This window comes from Geotrypetes seraphini, chromosome 2 (genome assembly GCF_902459505.1).
Source record: "Geotrypetes seraphini chromosome 2, aGeoSer1.1, whole genome shotgun sequence".
Taxonomy (NCBI): domain Eukaryota; kingdom Metazoa; phylum Chordata; class Amphibia; order Gymnophiona; family Dermophiidae; genus Geotrypetes; species Geotrypetes seraphini.
Window position 1 is genome coordinate 412,709,575 of NC_047085.1, and position 20,115 is coordinate 412,729,689.

The 20,115-nt window shown below is 43.6% G+C and overlaps 1 protein-coding gene across 6 annotated transcripts in view; it reads left to right on the forward strand.

The window, feature by feature from the left end:
* The window catches only part of ICA1 (islet cell autoantigen 1), a 311,620-nt gene that overhangs the window by 228,264 nt on the left and 63,241 nt on the right, over nt 1-20,115 (forward strand). For 4 of the 6 annotated variants that reach the window (XM_033931013.1, XM_033931010.1, XM_033931011.1 and 1 more), the window contains exons 11-12: nt 3,240-3,302; nt 3,440-3,499. The exons of 1 other annotated variant lie outside the window; for it this stretch is intronic. In XM_033931013.1, coding sequence (XP_033786904.1) covers nt 3,240-3,302; nt 3,440-3,499 — 123 coding nt within the window. The remainder of the gene's footprint in view (nt 1-3,239; nt 3,303-3,439; nt 3,500-20,115) is intronic. One more of the 6 variants, XM_033931014.1, reaches the window with a different exon arrangement.

Sequence of the window (20,115 nt, forward strand, 5' to 3'; positions counted from 1 at the left end):
ACAGGGAAGGCAGTCGCGTGTTTTCAGACAATGCCACTGTAGTGGCTTATGTGAACAAACAAGGAGGCCCCAAAAGTGCTCCCCTATGCTTGGATGCACAGATGTAATTCCAGTTGGTGGAAATTCACTTGCAAGTTTTCTCAGCTACCCATGTGGCAGGGATAGAGAACATCCAGGCTGATTTTTCTCAGCAGGCAGACTTTGAATCCGGTGATGGGTCTCTATTCCCAGAGGGCGTTTTCCCTCATTGTACAGAGATGGGGGCAAATGGACATGGATCTAATGGCCACAGCCAAAAATGCGAAGGCAGTTTGCTTCTACAGTCAAAGAGCTGAGAGGAGAAGCACAGGGTTAGAAGCTCTTGTTCAGCCCTGGCTTCAGAGAAGTTTCTCTGTGTTCCCATCATGGTAGGCTGGATTATCCGCAGAATAGTGAATCATCAGGGGCTAGCGATTCTGGTGGCTTCGGACTGGCCCTACAGGCCTTGGTGTGCAGATCTGGTGCGCTAACAAAAAGACAGGTGCCTGAAACTGCCCGTCATCTGGGGCTCCTCAGTTAAGGCCCAGTTCCCATGGAGAATCTAGAGCGCTTTAGTCTTACGGCATGGCTCTTGAGCACACGGCCCTGATTTGGAAGCGTTACTTAGAGGAGGTTGTTATGACTCTCCTTAGAGCAAAAAAGCCTGTGACATTTTGTGATTTACACACAGATAATCTATGCCAAGTCAAATAAATAAGGTACAGAATGATGTAATTGTCTCTGTGAATGGTGTCTTCTTTTTTTGATCCCCTGAAGAAGCAGACTGTGAAATGGGTCATTGGGATCAGGATTTTCAGTTAAGTTAAGATGTTCTAAAGTGATATGTATATAGTACATAAGATTGTAAGGAGGGTTTGTTTGGTTTTTAACCAATGATGTTACCTTACTCTGCCATTGAGGGGAATTTGAGGTCTTTTTTCCTTCTTTTTAGCTAGATTTTTATAATTGGCAACATTATTGATATTCTTGGTTTCTCCACTTTTGGATTTTACAGTTAAGATAGTGTTTTTGGTTGCCTTAGTCTCAGCAAGAAAGATTTCAGTTGCAGACCTTCTCATGTAGGGAGCCCTTCCTCCGTAATATGGAATCTGGTGTTTCTCTGCAGACAATACATTCCTTTTTTCCAAAGGTATTTTCTACCTTCCATGTCAATCAGGCGATTTGTTTGCCTGCTTTTCACCTTACGGGTTCGATGAAACAGGACAGACTTTGTGGAGGCTGGATGTGCGCAGAGCCCTACTTATCTATCTGGAGAAGACTAATGATTTCAGACTTTCTGATCATCTTTTTGTGCTGACCAGCCACTTGAGACATGGCAAGCCAGCTTCCAAAGCTTTGATTGCCAGATGGATTTGCAAGGCAATTTCATCTTCCTACAGACAGCCTGCGGGAAACAGCTCCCTATCTCTATTATAGCATATTCAATAAGAGATGTAACAGCTTCCTGGGTGGAGTCCCGGGCTGTTTTGCCTGATGAAATTTGTAAAGCAGCTACTTGGGCTACTCTTCACCCTTTTATGAGATTTTACAGAGTGGGTGTCTTGTCTCGAGAGAATATTGCTTTTGGGTCCTTGGTTCTGCGGGCAGATTCATCTGTCCCTCCCTAGATGTCTGACACTGCTTTAGTATGTCAGCTAATGTATGGACTCCTATGTACTGTATATATAACAGAATGAAAGATTAGGTTTTTAACCTTGTTTCTGTTAATATACACAGAAGTCCATATGGCTCACCCTGTGCAGACTGTTGATTTAACCTGATTTCTGCCTCGGATGTTACCAGTGTCCATCTCAGGACCTTTTCTACTGTATCTAAAATTAAGCAGAGACATTGCTACAGGAACAGGGGCTCCCTATTCACTTTGGAGGGTTCTCTAGCCTCTACTAGTTGCACTTAGGTTGGTTCCTAGCTGCTTATGTGCATAAGCTACTCATGTGCATAATTTATTGTTCAATGTTTGCTTGTTTATTGATCATTGTTCTATTTCATAAGTTAAAGAGAAGAACAGAATATGTTTGTTGCTGGGGAAGTTCCCTGTGCCTCTGCTTCTCCTTTTTTTCTGTTTCAGTGGCATTCAGTTGCTTTGATACCAACTGAACAGGGATCTGTTCTCCACTGCAGAAGGGGAGGAGTTCAAGATCGTAAAATGACACTCTTCTACAGATTCGTGGCTAGTGGGAATCAACAGCTAATGTACGGACTCCTGTGTATATTAACAGAAACGAGATTAGCCAGGTAAAAACCTAATCTTTCAATCCTGATCCTCTAGTGTTTGGACATGTTTTTCAGTGAAATACAAGTTTTAACTGTGAGGTATGGTTTTGTGTAGGCTGTTTCAGTTAAAAAAATACTTGAAGTAGACAAAGGCACACAAAGTTGAAGCAAATGCTCTCTGAGAATCTCTTTTCTAGTAGTTATAGCTCAGTATAGTACATTAACAGCCCTTATCTTTATCATTACTAGTTTAATAATTTTAAAAGGAGGTTGGACATGTCTTATGGTTCATATTATTTAGTTTCTAACAGGTCCAAGTAGTTGACGCTTTGGAAGATTCCAGTTATATAATAATAATATTCATATTTGCTATACCACTATTACTGCACTAAGCAGATCTAAGCAGTTTACCATCTCAAAAAAAAAAAAAAAAGAGTTAAGCAAAGAGAGAAAAGAATGCCAATGTGTAGATAGGAAAGTAAAGATTACAGTTGTTCAGTATATAGAATTGAGTAAACTATCAATAGAGTCAATTTACAAGTGGGATAAGAGATGGGAGATTGTGAATAATGATTCTGCTCACTAACAGACCCTGTGCCACTAAATATTCATGAAAAAACTGTATATGTCATGCAAATAATTTTGTATAATTAGTGACTTCACCTCTAAATAAAGACACATTATGTTTGGATTCTGGGGTGTTTTATTTTAATTTAGTTACCTTTCCAAAATACATGCTAAAGTTGAGTTACAGGTCAGGTACAACAGTTAGTTCCCTGGCCCTGAAAAGTCTTTATGGTGTCTGGCACAAATGAGAAAAGCAGGATTTGAATCCTGGTTTATCTATTGCTCTAACTTCTAGGCCATTTCTTCACTCTGCTAAATCATAGGTATCAGGAAGCCCTGATATAATTAGTGAAGAAATACCCAGGACAGCATTATAGTTGATTTTGATGTTTCCTGTTGGATTTTGTTTTGTTTTATAGCAGAAGAGAACAAAAACTCCCTGCTTGCCTTAGAAGGAAACTTTACTCTCAAGGAGAATTCAGGTGACAAATACATTTTTCTTAAGGATCTTCTATATTTCTATGTGAACCTTTTTGTAAGGCTTCAGGTTTTCAAATTTCTTGCTTGGAGAATGCAACAGAACAGTTTCTAACATACTGCTATTATGTTTCACCCTTAGGTACACTGGATAATTTGTTAGATCTCGATCCTCAGGAAAAAGCACTTTACGAGGAAAGTGGTATGTTGTTCCCAAACAAGCAAGCAGGCATGATGTATTTTCCACATAGAAATGTAGAACATGATGGCAGATAAAGGCCAAATGGCCCGTCTAGTCTGCCCATCCACAGTAACTATTATCTCTTTCTCTCTCCGAGAGACCCCACGTGCCTATCCCAGGCCCTCTTGAATTCAGACACAGTCTCTGTTTCTACCACATCTTCCAGGAGATTGTTCCACACATCTACCACCCTTTCTGTAAAAAAGTATTTTCTCAGATTACTCCGGAGCCTATCACCTCTTTACTTCATCCTATGCCCTCTCATTGAAAGTTTCCTTTGAAATGAAAGAGACTCAACTCATGCACATTTATATTACATAGGTATTTAAATGGCTCTATCATATCTCCCCTCTCCCGCCTTTTCTCTAAAGTATAAAGACTGAGATCTTTAAGTCTGTCCTCATGCACCTTATCACAAAGCCCATACACCTTCCTCTGGACAGACTCCATCCTTTTTATATATTTTTGAAGATGCAGCCTCCAGAATAGTGCACAATATTCTAAATGAGTACCGTATTTTCACGTAGATAACGCGCACCCGTGTAAAATGCGCACACGGGTATAGCACGCGAAAAACACAAATTTATGTACAGAAATTTTTATATACTGCGCACACCCGTATACCGCGCATGCTGCCCGACTCTCCTTTTGCCCGCCCCGACTCTCCTCTGGCCACCCCGACTCTCCTTTCGCCCGCCCCGACTCTCTTCTCCCCCTTGAAGTCCTGTCCCCACCCTGAAAGCATGATGCCCCCCCCCCCCCGACGTCCGATTCACCCCCCCCCCCCGCAGGACCGCTCACACCCCCACCCCGAAGGACTGCTCGCAAGCACTCCCACCCGCACCTGCACCCCCACCCTGAAGGACCGCTTGCACCCCCACAGCCTCCCGACCCCCCCATCATGTAGAAGCTCCTACCGGTGTCCTGCTGCTTCCTCTTGGCGGTCCCGACTCCCCGACACGATCAGGGCAAGAGGGAGTTCAAGCCCTCTTGCCCCAGCAAACCGCGACACCCCCGACACGATCGGGGCAAGAGGGAGCTCAAGCCCTCTTGCCCCAGCCAACCGCGGCACCCCCGACACGATCGGGGCAAGAGGGAGCTCAAGCCCTCCCCCCAACAACCGCCCCCCCAAGAACCTCCGACCGCCCCCCAGCCGACCCGCTACCCTCCTGGCCGACCCCCACGACACCCCCACCCCCCTTCCCCGTACCTTTGTGTAGTTGGCCGGACAGACGGGAGCCAAACCCGCCTGTCCGGCAGGCAGCCAACGACGGAATGAGGCCGGATTGGCCCATCCGTCCCAAAGCTCCGCCTACTGGTGGGGCCTAAGGCGCCTGGGCCAATCAGAATAGGCCCGGGAGCCTTAGGTCCCTCCTGGGCGCGGGGCATTGGGCACATGGTCGGGTTGGGCCCATGTGCCCCAGGCCCCGCCCCCAGGCTTGAGCTCCCTCTTGCCCCGATCATGTCGGGGGTGCCGCGGTTGGCTGGGGCAAGAGGGCTTGAGCTCCTTCTTGCCCCGATCGTGTCGAGTGTCGGGACCGCCAAGAGAAAGCAGCAGGACATCGGTAGGAGCTTCTACATGATGGGGGGGGTCGGGAGGCTGTGGGGGTGCGAGCGGTCCTTCAGGGTGGGGGTGCGGGTGGGAGTGCGTGCGAGCGGTCCTTCGGGGTGCGGGTGTGTGCCAGTGGTCCTTCGAGGTGGGGGTGCAAGCGGTCCTGCGGGGGGGGGGTGAATCGGACGGCGGGGGGGGAACTATGTAAAAAAAATTTTGTACAACGCGCTCACGCGTATAACGTGCAAGGGTGTGCACGGTACGTAAAAACCACGTATAACGCGCGCGTTATATGCGTGAAAATACGGTACTCATCAGAGTCTTATACAGAGGCATCAATACCTCCTTTTTCCTACTGGCCATACCTCTCCCTATGCAACCTAGTATCCTTATAGCTTTCGCCGTCACCTTTTCAACCTGTTTGGCCACCTTAAGATCATCACACACAATCACACCCAAGTCCCGCTCTTCCGTCGTGCACATAAGTTCTTCACCCCCTCAGCTGTACCATTCCCTTTGCAGCTTCAATATACTAGGTGTCATTTGATGATAACTTTAGCATTTAAAAGCTCAGGAACCAGACTACCAGAGATGATTTTCACATTTTGTATCAATGATGAAACTCATTGGTAGAGTGAGTCCTAAAATTTCATACACCATTTCACTTTAAATATGAATAAGGATTATAAAGATTCATTAACTTTTGTTCAGATTTTGAGAGAGTTTCTATACTTGATTTTCTTTTATGAAATTAAAGCATAAAACAAACAGAAAAAAGGATGCTAATCGTGAAGTTTCAAGCTACTCAACGCCACCTAGTGCATCTCAAAACATAACATAATTTTTTATTTACTGTATATACTGCATAAGCCTTACAGTTCAAAGCAGTTTACAGGATTAAAAAACAAGGCAACAGAAATAATGGAAATAATAACATTTCAAGTAAGACATAATTCAAACTCCTGGAATTTTTTGAACAAGTTTCTAAGTTTATTAATCACTTGATATACCATCTATCAAGGAATGCCTAAACTGTTTACAATATTTATGCTTAAAAGACCTCATACAAGCAAATGAGTTTGCAAATTAGTGTAGTCCTTTATGAAGCGATTCTTTCAGTTCATTAGAGCCCGTTTGGCTGGCTGTCACCATATATAGCCGTTACATATATAGCCGTAGCTAACTGTAATGCATTATGGTGAGGCAAGAGAAACTAGTTGAATTAGAGGCTTAATGAGTAAAATAACATGAATGGAAAGTTGTCTTCAATTGTTCTGCATGCTATGTAGACAGTAACGCAAAATTAACTTGTAAATTTTATTAGTAATTACTAATATAAAGTAACTAATTAATTTAGTCGATAATTAACTAAAAATGTATCTAATTACTGTAACTAGTTACTACCCAGCACTGGTGATGTCATGCATGGATTCCGGTACGGACATTCAAAAGTGTATTGTCTTTCAAGGACCACCCATACCGTGCATGTACTGGTTCTTTCCCACCTGTCATCAGCTCATGGGACCATCACAGTTCTCAGTTTTCCGTGAAGCTGAGAAACTGTGTTTTGGAGTTTCTCAAAGAGTGCAAAACTTACTATTTTTTGTGCCTTCCCAGTCCCCACTTTCTTTGGCTTTATTGTTTTCATCCATAGTTGAAGAATTTTTGTTTTTTTCACTGATTTTATATTTTGGGCCCTCTGGCCCTACTAAGCCTGTTTTCAGGCTGGGAGCATCAGACCTTTTTCAGGTTCCTGCCAAATGGAATTTCTATCCATATGGATTCCACACTGCTATCCGTGCGTGTCATGCAGTTCCCCTGAAGATGCAAATTGCTTAACGGGGTACACCCGTTGGGATTTGAAAGATGTCGGGCACTCTCCATTTTTGATATTCCCAATGTCTAGGAAGGAATAGATCAGTTCTCTTTAGTTAAAAAGTAATAAATCACCTGGGCCGGATGGTATACATCCCAGGGTACTAAATGAAGTCAAACATGAAATTGCTGACCTGCTGTTAATGATCTGTAAACTGTTGCTAAAATCATCTATAGTACATGAACATTGGAGGGCGGCCAATGTTACACTGATTTTTAAAAACAGTTCCATGGAATATCCAGGAAATTACAGACCGGTAAGTTTGACTTTAGTGCCGGGCAAAATAGTGGAAATAATTATAAAAAATAAAATTGTAGAAAACGTAGACAAACATGATGTCGTGACAGAGTCAGCATGGATTCAGCTAAGGGAAATCTTGCCTCATTAGTTTGCTTGAGCTGTGAATAAACATGTGGATAAAAGTGAGCCAGTTGATGTAGCGTATCTAGATTTTCAGAAAGCTTTTGACAAAGTTCCTCATGAGAGGCTCCTGAGAAAATTAAAGAGTCATGGGATTGGAGGCAAAGTTCAGTTGTGGATTACGAATTGGGTTATCAGATAGAAAACATAGGGTAGGATTAAATGGCCACTTTTCTTAATGGAGGAGGGCAAATAGTAGAGTGCTACATGGATCAGTACTGCGACTGGTGCTATTTAACTTATTTATAAGTGATCTTGAAATTGGAACTAGAGAATGACATGGTGGATGTTACACGTGGCTAGCTGCGATTAACCTGCTGAAACGGGGAGAAAAAAAAGTGATCGCGGGGACAAGGCCATTCACTGCCCTGTGGAGCTTGAGTGGCCTTGTCTCTGCAGTGAAGTGAGGGAATGCGCGCGGTCACTGATCACACAGTCCAGAAGCCCCCTCCATCCTTCTGATCACCACCATCCAGGCATCTCCCTCCCTCCGTTCCCCTCACTTTTGTGGCGATTTTTATTTTTCTTGTCTCCCAGCAGCATGAGCCTTTCAACAAGTTGCACGCAGCTGCTTGAATCTTCTCCTCCGACACAACCAGAAACAGGAAGTTGCGTCGGAGAAGAAGTTGCAGGCAGCCTCACGCGACTTGATGAAAGGCTCGAGCAGCTGGGAGACAAAAAAATGAAAATCACCATGAAGGGAGGGAGGGAGATGCCCGGACGGTGTTGATCGGGAGGGAGGGGGCTGCTGGACCGCGAAGGATGCTGAAAGGAAGTGGAGAGAGGGGGGATAGTGGGGAGAGAGGAACAGATGCTGCATGGAAATAGGTAGGGGAGAGAGAGGGGAACACGCTTGAAGGAAGAGGAAAGAAGGGGAGGGAGGAGCAGATGCATGTTAGTGGGTAGGAGAGAGATGGATGCCAGACCAATGGGTATGGGGAGAGATGGAAGGGAGAAGTACAGTTACAGAGCAGATGCCATATGGAAGAGGCAGAGAGAAGGCAGACAGTGAATGGAAGGGATAGAATGATGAGATGAGGAAAGCAGAAACCAGACAACAAAGGAAGGAAAAAAATTTCTATTTCTTTTCTTTAGGATAAAGTAGTATATTAGTTGTGTTGATAAACATTTATAAATAACAAGTGTACAGAATATTGTTTCTTTTTAAACTTTAATAAAATAAGTTCAGTATAAAACTATTTGAGGTTTGTGTGGATGGGATCAGATGGTTTGCAGGACGGGATAGGGCCCTAGTTCGTGGGAACGGGGCGGAGACAGGGACAGATTTTTTCCCCCATGTCATTCTATAATTGGAACAACAAGTGAGGTGATTAAATTTGCAGATGACACTAAACTGTTCAAAGTTGTTAAAACGCATGCAGATTGTGAAAAATTGCAGGCAGACCTTAGGAAATTGGAAGACTGTGGCAGATGAAATTTAATGTGGATAAATGCAAAGTGATGCACATTGGGAAGAATAACCCCTAATTACCAGATGCTAGGGTCCACTTTGGGGAGTTAGCGCCCTAGAAAAAGATTTGGGTGTCGTCTTAGACAATACAATGAAACTTTCTACCCAATGAGTGGTGGCGGCCAAAAAAGCAAATAAGATGCTAAGAATTATTTAAAAAGGGTTGGTTAACAAGTCTAAGAATGTTATAATGCCTCTGTATTGCTCCAAGGTGCGATCTTACCTGGAGTATTCCGCTCAATTCTGGTTGCCTTATCTCAAGAAATATATAGTGGAACTAGAAAAGGTTAAAAGAAGAGCAATCAAGATGATAATGGGGATGGAAATCCTCTTGTATGAGGAAAGACTTAAAAGATTAGGGTTCTTCAACTTGGAAAAGAGACAGCTGAGGGGAGATATGATTTAAGTCTACAAAATCCTGAGTGGTGTAGAATAGAATGGGTACAAGTAGATCAATTTTTTTAATTTTTTTTACTCTTGTCAAAAATAACAAAGACTAGGGGACACTCGATGAAGTTACAGGGAAATACTTTTAAAACCAATAGGAGGAAATATTTTTTCATTCAGAGAATAGTTAACCTCTGGCAATGCATTCCAGAGCTTAACATAGCAGGAACACAATAGGGTATAAATAAACCAAGGGCTAAAGCCCAGAAAACTAGACTCTGAGGAAGATAATACTTCAAAGATAAACATAAAACACGATACAGATACATGTATATAGACTATATTTAGTTGAATAGGCCAAACTCCTTAGGAGATGTATAAATATTGTGTACTTAGCTGCAATAGTAAGCCTAATATTAGATGTCAATATAGGTAGGACAATTGATTTTGTTATGAACATATGCATGTAAGTAGGATGATCGATGTGCCAGTAATATAAGTAGGATGATTGATTATGTCTTAATTATGCTGGTATTAATAACTCTGTATTGTAATACTGCTGCAGAAGCTCCTGTAACTCTGTATAGAGCCCATGTATTGTATCACCTTTGTAACTCTGTATTGTAACACCTCTACAGGAGCTCATGTATTGTAACACCTTTTACAGAAGCTCATGCAAACCGCTTTGAATTGATTCCCCAGTCATTAGTAGCAGTATAGAAACTCACAATAAACAATATTAAGGGGGTGGAGCAAGGAAGGGAAATGCACAAGTTATCATTATATATTGATGAAATATTAACCTTTTCAGAAAGCCCTCTTAATCTTCTTACCAGTTTTTACTGTATATAAGAATGCAGGAGGTTTAGCCTGATTCATGCTTCTAATATTTATTTAACACATTTATATATTGCCTAAAATCTAGGCGGTTTCCAATATCAAGGACATTTATAAAATCGACAAAACAGTATTTATACCTGAATATCTGTAAAAAAAACCAGACATAGGCAATATTCATGTTTTACATGTATAGGACTGCCACATGTCCAAAGGACACGAGAATTGTTTCTACTACCTACATATAGGCTTCGACAAATAGTTGAGTCTTTAATAATTTCCTAAAGTTGACACATTCTGTGCACAATCTCAAATATCCAGATAGACTGTTCCACAGATACACCAGCAATACAGAACATCCTTATTTTAGAGGTCACATAACACACTCCCTTTTCCTTTAATGCTGTTAATTTCATCCCTCCCTCCATCTTAGTATCTTTCCTGGTTTATAAATCTCCCACAATGCACAAAAACAGGCTGGAGCCAACCTTTGCAAAACCTGGTGGACTATTGTAAGGACTTTGTGCTGTACTCTCTGTCTTATTGGAAGCCAGTGAAGCTGTTTCAAGGCAGGTGAAATATGTGCCATTCTGGGTGTATTTGCAATCAGCCTTGGAACCAAGTTCATTACTAACTTCAAGTGAATTGTAGTAATCCAACTTTGGTAAGATTAATCCCTGTATCACCATCCTAAAGTCATAGGATGTTAGCATCAGTTTTAATCTGTACAAAGTACGGACTTGTGAATATCCCCCCTGGATAGTTTTCGAAATCTGTTTGTTCAGTGAAAGTGCCGAGTCTAAGCAAACACCCAAGATTGTCAGTTCCTGTTTTAATTTTGCATGCGCCCCCAGCACATTCAAGCAATCTGCTTACAAATCCTCTAAATTATGTCCTATTTTAATTTCACTTGCACCCTGTTACAAGCACCCCTCAGTGGACTTGTAACAACAACTATGCTCTGGCGTGTTCCCTACCACCAGGGATATCTTCAGATCTTTAACCGTGCCTTAGGCAATCGCCTAGGCCTAGGAGCAAAAGGTAAGTTATAGGCTTCCACCACCCAACACAATACAAAGTCCAGTCAGAATAATTTCAAAAACATGATAGTAGTTTTATTCTGCTCTTGATGGTCACAAAGAATAAAACAGGGGTCTCAAAGTCCCTCTTTGAGGGCTGCAATCCAGTCGGGTTTTCAAGATTTCCCCAATGAATATGCATGAGATCGATGTGCATGCACTTCAAGGAGGGACTTTGCGATCCTTGGAATAAAGCATACAGTTCACGCATCTTCAGGTCTTTAACCATGCCTTAGGCAATCGCCTAGGCCTGGGAGCAAAAGGTAAGTATGGGCTTCTACCACCCAACACAGTACAAAGTCCAGTCAGAATTATTTCAAAAACATGATAGTAGTTTTATTCTGCTCTTGATGGTCACAAAGAATAAAACAGGGGTCTCAAAGTCCCTCTTTGAGGGCTGCAATCCAGTCGGGTTTTCAGGATTTCCCAAATGAATATGCATGAGATCTATGTGCATGCACTTCAAGGAGGGACTTTGCGATCCCTGGAATAAAGCATACAGTTCACGCATGCACTTCACAGAATCCAGTTTTCAAAAGTGAAGGAAAAACAAAGATTAAAGGTTCCCAAAAGAACTAAGCAAATATGTCTCACCTGAGACCATTCACTCTGGCTCAGTACAGAGACCAGGTTGGCATTTCAGAAAGAAAACCCCCCCAAAACTTTTCTTTTGTAGCAGAGTTCAAGGCAGGCAGAAGATTTTCACAGCAAGTACATGAAATCCTAGCATATCTTGTAACAGCAGACAATTCATATTCTCTTGAGCTAGCCACAAGACCGTTTTTCCTAAGGCTGCTGAGTGCCTGAGTTATGTCTCAGTTAGGCAGCACAGCTGAGAGAGATTAGGTAATTGCTTTCTCAGCCACGGCACACACAGGAAGGTTTAACATTACAGAGCATTCATACAGTTCCGTATACTTTAGCTCAAGCGTTCTATGGTCACAACAGCAAATCTTCCAGGTAAGTATTCTCCTCAGAAAACCTACAGTTTAGCTTCTGTTTCAAAGGAGCAGAACACACAAATCACTCCCTGCTCAAAGAGTGAGAAAAATCTAAAACCACTGGCTGTTTTTCCAGCTACTCACTTTTCAATTAATTTCCATGGGTTGTGCCTGACTCTCAGTAATGGAGCCAGCTTCCTGCACTTCCATTACTTCCAACAACTCTGAGAAAAGACAGATAGAAGTGGGAAGGCTTTTTTCTACCTCCTGCATGGGCCAATCTGGGACGTCAGCCACTGCTTCTTTGTCCCAAGACTCTCGCAGTGCTCTGGGCTGCTGAAGTGACTCAGCCTCGTCACTCTCTCCTCCCCCTGCTGTTTGCTTCAGCCTGCCTTTAATCAGCCCACAGCCAATCCCTTCAGCCTGTAGAGGGGAATGGGCTTTGGTTCTACTGCAGGCTTTCCTTGCCTGTTTTGTCTAGATTTTTTAGGCTCAGCTAGCTTCTCTTTGCCTGCCTTAGCTGACTTATAGACAGGATGCCAATGTTGCAAGTCTGCCTGCCCTTGATCTGGATCACCACTGCTCTAGTTATATGGGCAAGGGAGGTCAGCCTCAACTCGGTCACCAGAATTAATCTGGTCAGCTTTTCTGCACAGGATCCTATTAGGGGCAAAACTAGTGCTGGTGCTAGGTTTGTCACAACCCCCAGCACATTCAAGCAATCTGCTTGCAAATCCTCTAAATTTCAGTTTTGCCAACATGTAATTGTAATCTATGTGATGACATCCACAAACCTACCTGTTCCATGCAATATCTGGGTATAACAGTATCAGATAATTCAGGGGTGTCCAATGTCGGTCCTCGAGGGCCGCAGTCCAGTCGGATTTTCAGGATTTCCCCAATGAATATACATGAGGTCTATTTGCATGCACTGCTTTCATTGTATGCTAATAGATCTCATGCGTATTCATTGGGGAAATCCTGAAAACCCGACTGGATTGCGGCCCTCGAGGACCGACATTGGACACCCCTGAGATAATTTAAGTAAAGTTTATGTATTATACTATCCTTTTGTAGTGCAAAAACTAAAAGACAACTTATGCTGATGGAAGTTTATTTCCTCATCACTTTAGCCAGAATTAATGTCATTAAGACAAATGTTATTTCTGTTAATTTAAGAACATAAGCTTGAGCTTCCTGAAGAAGAAGGGCGGTCTGTGATGGATTGGAAGGATACTCTCTTGGAGGCAGATCTGGAGGAACCTGGATGAAATGAAGAGAGTATCCTTCACTGATGATGGACAGCACCCAGAGATCTGATGGTAAAAATGATGGAGACAACCTCCAATGGGAAAGAGAGAAGACAGAGGCGGAATGATGGAGGTTATGCTCTGTATTAAATGGTCATAAAGGCTGAAAGGCCTTATGCGCAGCAGGGGTCTGAGGTTTCTACTGCCTCTATTGCTGTTGTGGTTGTTTCTTTTTTTATTATTATTATTTATTTCTATTTATTCATCAAAATTTACAAGTATACATCTTGCTACAATAAACACAGGGAGGTAAAACAATCCAAAAGTAATACAAATTCATACTTACAAGAATATTCCTTTATCTCCTTCTTAGACCACTATAATGGGGGGATGGTCAAGCAAAAATTATGAGAGAAAATTTAAGGAGGAATTTAATTAACAAATAGGCTTAATGTATCTAAGCGCCGGCTTTATTTCTATTATCCCTCAGTCCTTAATGATCTTCTTCACATCCAAGAATTCCTTCAGATGGTTTGGAGAGAAAAATGTATATTTAACTCCCAAATACCTAACTAAGCATTTGCATGGGTATGCTAAAAGAAGCGTTGCTCCCAAATTAATAGTATCTTGGCGCATAGAAATAAATTCTTTCTTCCGTTCTTGAGTAGTCTTAGCGACGTCAGGGTATATCCATATTTTCTGTTCCCCAAATAGTTTTTGTGAATTTTTAAAGAACAATTTCATAATCATATTTACATCTTGCTCAAATACTAATGATACTAAGAGCGTAGCTCTATCAGTATCAGCTGTTATTGTTTGTTCAAGAAGATCAGTCACATTAGCAAATTCTATTTCATTATTTTTCCTCCTTTTTCTCTTTTTCAAACTTATTTTCTCCTCCTCTTCCAGATATCTTCTTATTTGGTAAATAGTAAATTTTATTTATTGGAGGTATACAATTTGAAGAAATCTTTAGATTTTCAATCAAGTATCTTTTCAATAAATCGAGAGGCAATACACCCGAAATTTGTGGAAAATTTAAAATACGGAGGTTCAGGCGTCTATTAAAATGTTCAAATTGCTCTAATTTCTTATGTATAGAGGAACTGTCTTTAATTGAAGCCATCTTAAACTGTTGTAAGTGCAATATATCCTCCTGCATCTGCTTAGTTTGGACTATAGAATCCAATTTCATTGTTTCCACAGTTTTAGTTAATGAGTCTAAGCTCTCCACTATTTTAGTTACCTCTTCAGACGATTTTTCCATTTTGGTCTCCATCCGCTGAAGCAAAAACCAGGGAAACCTCCATCGGAGAGGACAGATTCTCCCCTCTCTTGCTTGCTTCTATCAGCTGACCAGCCATAGACGCTGTGCCGCGTGTCCTTTTCCGGGATCGCGAGTCTCTCGCCTCAGCGTCTCGGAGGTTGCCGGACATGGAGGTATGAGGGATACCGGAGAAGATAAAGATGCTTCAATGCCCGAAAGGGCAAGCGACTCCCTCACTTCGTCGCCCAGTGCCGGACTCTCCACTCTGGGATATGCAGGCGCCGGAAAGGCCGAAAAGAAGCGATCCACAGTTTGCTGTAACGGTGTGGACGCCAGGGCCGGCAAGGAAAGGACCCTGACCACCCCTTTCCTCTTCGTATGGGGCATCTGGAGAAAAGGTATAGTTGATTAGAAGAAGTAAACTCGGAGAGATCTCAGCGCGTCTCTCACGGCTCCTCACATCGCCGCCATCTTCCCCCCTCCCCCCCCCCGGGGTTGTTTCTTAGGAGGCGCTCTTGTATAAGGAGCTGATCTCTGTAGAAAACACCTCTGGTAAGATGGAAGAGGTCTGAAGCCTTTAGAGGTAGAAGGCTTAGGCTTAGGACAAGTGATGGAAGCAAACAATTTCTCATGTTCAGACAATCATTTAGTAGCTGCCTCAATAGAGTCATCAAACAATTCATTGCCTTGACAAGGAATGTTGGCCAGATGATCTTGAAGATTGGGATCCATGTCTATAGTGTGGAGCCAGGCAAGCCTGTGCATCGCCACTGAAAAGGCAGCGACCCTCGAGGCAAGTTCAAATGCATCATAGGAAGATTGAAGGAGAGGCATGCAGAGTTGAGTTGGAGTGGTGATCGTCTGCTGAAACCCTGGAAGTTGGTGTTGAGGGATATATTTGAAATATTCAGGCAGTGTGTCAACCAAATGCTTGAAATAAGAAATGAAAATAAAATTCAAAACTCTAGTTGCCATGAGAGAATTTTGATACAAATGGCGACCAAATTTGTCCACTTTGGCAGGATTGGTCTTTTTCAGAGGAAACTCCACAAGAAGGGACTGAGATAACTGAGATTTCTCGAAGCCCTTGCAGTGGACCATCCTGTAACGAGACTCCAGTTCCTGGGACAGCAGGAATGGAATAAGGTATCTCAAGATTTTTCTTAAAGGTTTGAGAAAAAAGTCTATTAATGGTCAATTTGAGAGACTCCGCAGGAGGACGAGACATACCCATTTCTTCTAAATATTCCTGAGAGTATTTGGAATCAGTCCAAAGTAATACTGAGGTCCTTACTCATTTGACGTAGGAAAGAAGAAAAAGATATCTGCTCCAAGGAAGGTTGACCTTGAGGTGCCTCGCAAGGCAGAGAACGAAGATGAAGCTTCTCTGGAGTACTGATATCTGAGGTCTGAATATGCAGGTATAGACGACTCACTGAGAGAATGGATAGAATCCCTGTATGTTTGGCTGGAGGGTCGATTGGGATGTTTGTGTGCTTTATACAACCAAAAATGTAAAGGGTCGGCTGGGTGACAGGGAATGTCCTTTTCATCTCCACATTCCCCCATAGAGGGATTGTGGGGCTTGCTGTCTTTATACCTTATGTGGTACCGGGGATGCCCCTCTATTACCTCTTTGTTCTAGTTATCTTCGCACCTTAGCTCGCTGGGGGGTATCGGTCTCTCTTGTTGTTTTGTTGATCTGTGCTACCTGTCTTACTCCAATACCTAACAGCAGAGAGTGTATTTTTATTGTATTTTTACTGCTTATCTGTATTTGAGCCTCTGGCTATTCTGTTCTTCATGTTGCCCTGTTGTACCCTTTCTAATAAAAATGATTACAAAAAAAAAGCTGAGGTATCTGGAGGTGGTGTCCTTGACTTCGGAGTTGGAGGCCTCGAAGAGTCTCGAGATCTGGAGAGACTAGGCTTGTCTCGAGAAGAGGATCTGTGCCTCGATGGATGCCTCGACTGATGCGGAGAACTGTGCCTCGAACCAGGCAGGTCTCACTGAGAAGAAAGTCGAAGAGTTCTTGCCCTATTTCTCGAGAAGGGTGATGCCTTATACGAGGAGGGAGGACTGGAGGCTGGCGATCGAGATCGAGACACCAAAAGGGATTAAACGCCTGGTGTCAAGGTATCTCAAGGCACTGTCAAGGACTCGGCTCCTTGAGTAGCATGCTTGTGCTCCAGACGAGACACTTGCAAAGACTCAACTCCTTGCATAGAGTGTGTAGAATCCTCTCAATGCATTCCTAAGGACTCGACTCCTTGTATAGAGTGAGGAGGATCAGCTCGAGGCACAGCCAAGGACTCTACTCCTTGTGATATTCCTAAGTGCTCAGGCTGGACTGCAGGAAGCAGAGTCGAGGCAGGAGCATGTTTGGCAAGCATATTACCAAACTGGTGATCCAAGATGGTCTGGATCATAGCCTCCAAATGTGACACTGAGACTTGAGGATCTGGTACATTTAATGTGGCTAAAGTCTCCGAGGAAGAGGAGAAAGAATGACTCTTTGACTTGGAGACATGCTTCTTGGGCAGCTTGATAACCACTGCTAGTACCTGACCTGAGGGAGGCAGCGAGACAAGTGTCTCGTCAGGAGAAGTCTTAGCAGATTTGCTCGAGGACGAGGAGCTGCCAAATGAGGACAACTTGTTTAAGGTTGAAGCCGAAGTCGAGGCAGAAGGCGGAACCCCTGTGAGTTTTACCGGATTCGAGGTTGAGGTCGAGACCAGTGCAAGTAGATCCATAACTCCAAAGAGTTTTTCCACCTGAACTCGATGACGGTGGTTCACCGCGGAGATCTCGCACCTCATTAAGGAGAAGAAAAAGTGTTTCTCTCCTACAAGCGCACGGAGAAAAGAGAGGCAAAAGTAGAATATAGGACAAGGTCTACAGCGGTCAAAATGGCAGTTAGGGAGGCAAAACTTCGAGTGGAAGAAATTCTGGCAAAAAACATTAAAAAGGGGGACAAATCCTTCTTCAGGTATATTAGTGACAGAAAAAGGAACACAGGCGGGATAGTACGCCTTAGAAGACCGGACGGAAGTTACGTGGAAGCAGATTCCAATAAAGCCGAACTACTGAATGAATACTTCTGCTCAGTCTTCACCTGTGAGGCACCGGGACACGGTCCCCAGTTGAAGGCAACACAAAGCACAGAAGACCCGTTTCAGAATTTTGAGTTCACACCAGGTGAAGTTTACAGTGAACTGGCAAGACTCAAGGTGAACAAAGCCATGGGACCAGACAATTTGCACCCAAGAATGCTCAGAGAATTGAGCGATGTCCTGGCGAAACCGTTGGCTGAGCTATTCAATCTCTCCCTAAGTAAGGGGAAAGTTCCCCTGGACTGGAAATTAGCTAATGTCGTTCCTCTGCATAAAAAGGGTTGCAGGGCAGAGGCTGCGAATTATAGACCGGTGAGTCTCACATCAATAGTGTGCAAACTCATCAATAGTGTGCAAACACTAATTAAAAGCAAATTGGACACGATCTTGAATGAAGGGAATCTTCGGGATCCCAGTCAGCATGGATTCACCAAGGGTAGGTCCTGCCAATCCAATCTCATCAGCTTCTTTGACTGGGTAACAAGAAAGTTGGACTTGGGAGAGTCTTTGGACGTCGTGTACCTGGACTTCAGGAAAGCTTTTGACAGTGTCCCACACCGCAGGCTGCTAAGCAAGATGGAATCGATGGGGTTAGGAGGGACACTAACTGCATGGGTCAATGATTGGCTGAGTGGCAGACTTCAGAGGGTGGTGGTTAATGGTACCCTCTCTAAAACATCGGAGGTGACCGTGGAGTGCCGCAGGGCTCGGTCCTGGGTCCACTCCTTTTCAACATATTCATAGGGGATCTGACTCAAGGGCTTCAAGGTAAAATAACACTATTCGCCGATGACGCCAAACTATGTAATATAGTAAGTGAATGCAGTTTACAGAATTATATGGCGCAGGACCTGCTTACATTGGAAAGTTGGTCCTCAACCTGGCAGCTAGGCTTCAATGCTAAGAAATGTAAGGTCATGCACCTCGGAAGCGGAAATCCATGCAGGACGTACTTCTTGAACGGAGAAACTTTAACTAGGACTTCAGCAGAACGAAATTTAGGAGTAATCATCAGTGCAGACATGAAAACTGCCAATCAAGTGGAAAAGGCTTCATCTAAGGCAAGGCAGATATTGGGTTGTATCAATAGAAGTTTCGTCAGCCGAAAGCCTGAAGTCATAATGCCGTTGTACAGGGCCATGGTGAGACCTCATCTGGAGTACTGTGTGCAATTCTGGAGGCCACATTACAGTAAAGATGTGCGCAGAATTGAATCGGTTCAACGGACGGCCACCAGGATGATCTCGGGGCTCAAGGGTCTCTCGAACGAAGAGAGACTGAGCAAATTGCAGCTCTACACTCTTGAGGAACATAGGAAGAGGGGAGACATGATCGAAACATTTAAGTACCTCACGGGACGTGTCGAAGTGGAAAATGATATTATCTTTCTCAAGGGACCCTCGGCCACAAGAGGGCACCCGCTCAAACTCAGGGGCAGAAAATTTCATGGCGACACCAGAAAGTATTTCTTCACAGAGAGAGTGGTTGATCATTGGAACAAGCTTCCAGTGCAGGTGATCGAGGCAGACAGCGTGCCAGACTTTAAGAATAAATGGGATACCCATGTGGGATCCCTACGAGGGTCAAGATAAGGAAATTGGGTCATTAGGGCATAGACAGGGGGTGGGTAAGCAGAGTGGGCAGACTTGATGGGCTGTAGCCCTTTTCTGCCGTCATCTTCTATGTTTCTATGACAATGGTCAGGTCCCAAACACTGAATACACCGCCAATGTGGGTCAGTAAGGGAGATCGCGTGCTGGCAACGGCTACACATCTTGAAGCCTGTGACCGGCTGGGACATAAATGGGAAAATAACCACAGCTAGGTCGAAGCCCGCCGTGCACAGATGCATACTCAAGGCAGGCAGAAGCCAGAAGATCTTCTAGGCACCGGCACCAGACGGTTTAAGTTGTTCGGGCGGGGGGGGGGGGTGGCAGGTTCGCACAGGAGGGTGCCGGTTGGAGCGAGGAGGCCTTTGTGAGCGGGGGGGAGCAATGCCAGTTATCGGGGGGAGGGTGCTCGCAAATCAAGTCAACACTCGGTTTGCGAGTCAAAAGTTTGCTGAGTGTTTTGCTCGTCTTGCAAAACACTCGCAAACCGGGTTACTTGCAAACCGAGGTTTGACTGTAGTTTGATGTGTTTAGTCTGGCGCTATTTTCCTCAATCACAGTAGTTTTTTTTTCCAGTATTCCCACTCTAGCTTGGAATTGGGTACCTCTGTTGTTAAAGTCTGCAATTCTTCTTTAATTTCATCTTTAATTTCTTCTTTGGTTTCTGTCATCAAATCCTTCAGTGTTCTTATTAAGTCCAGAATTTCACCAATGCTGTGATCTTCTGCTTTAGTCGTTGAAGCTTTAGTTGGTGATTCCGGTTTGTGTCTCTTT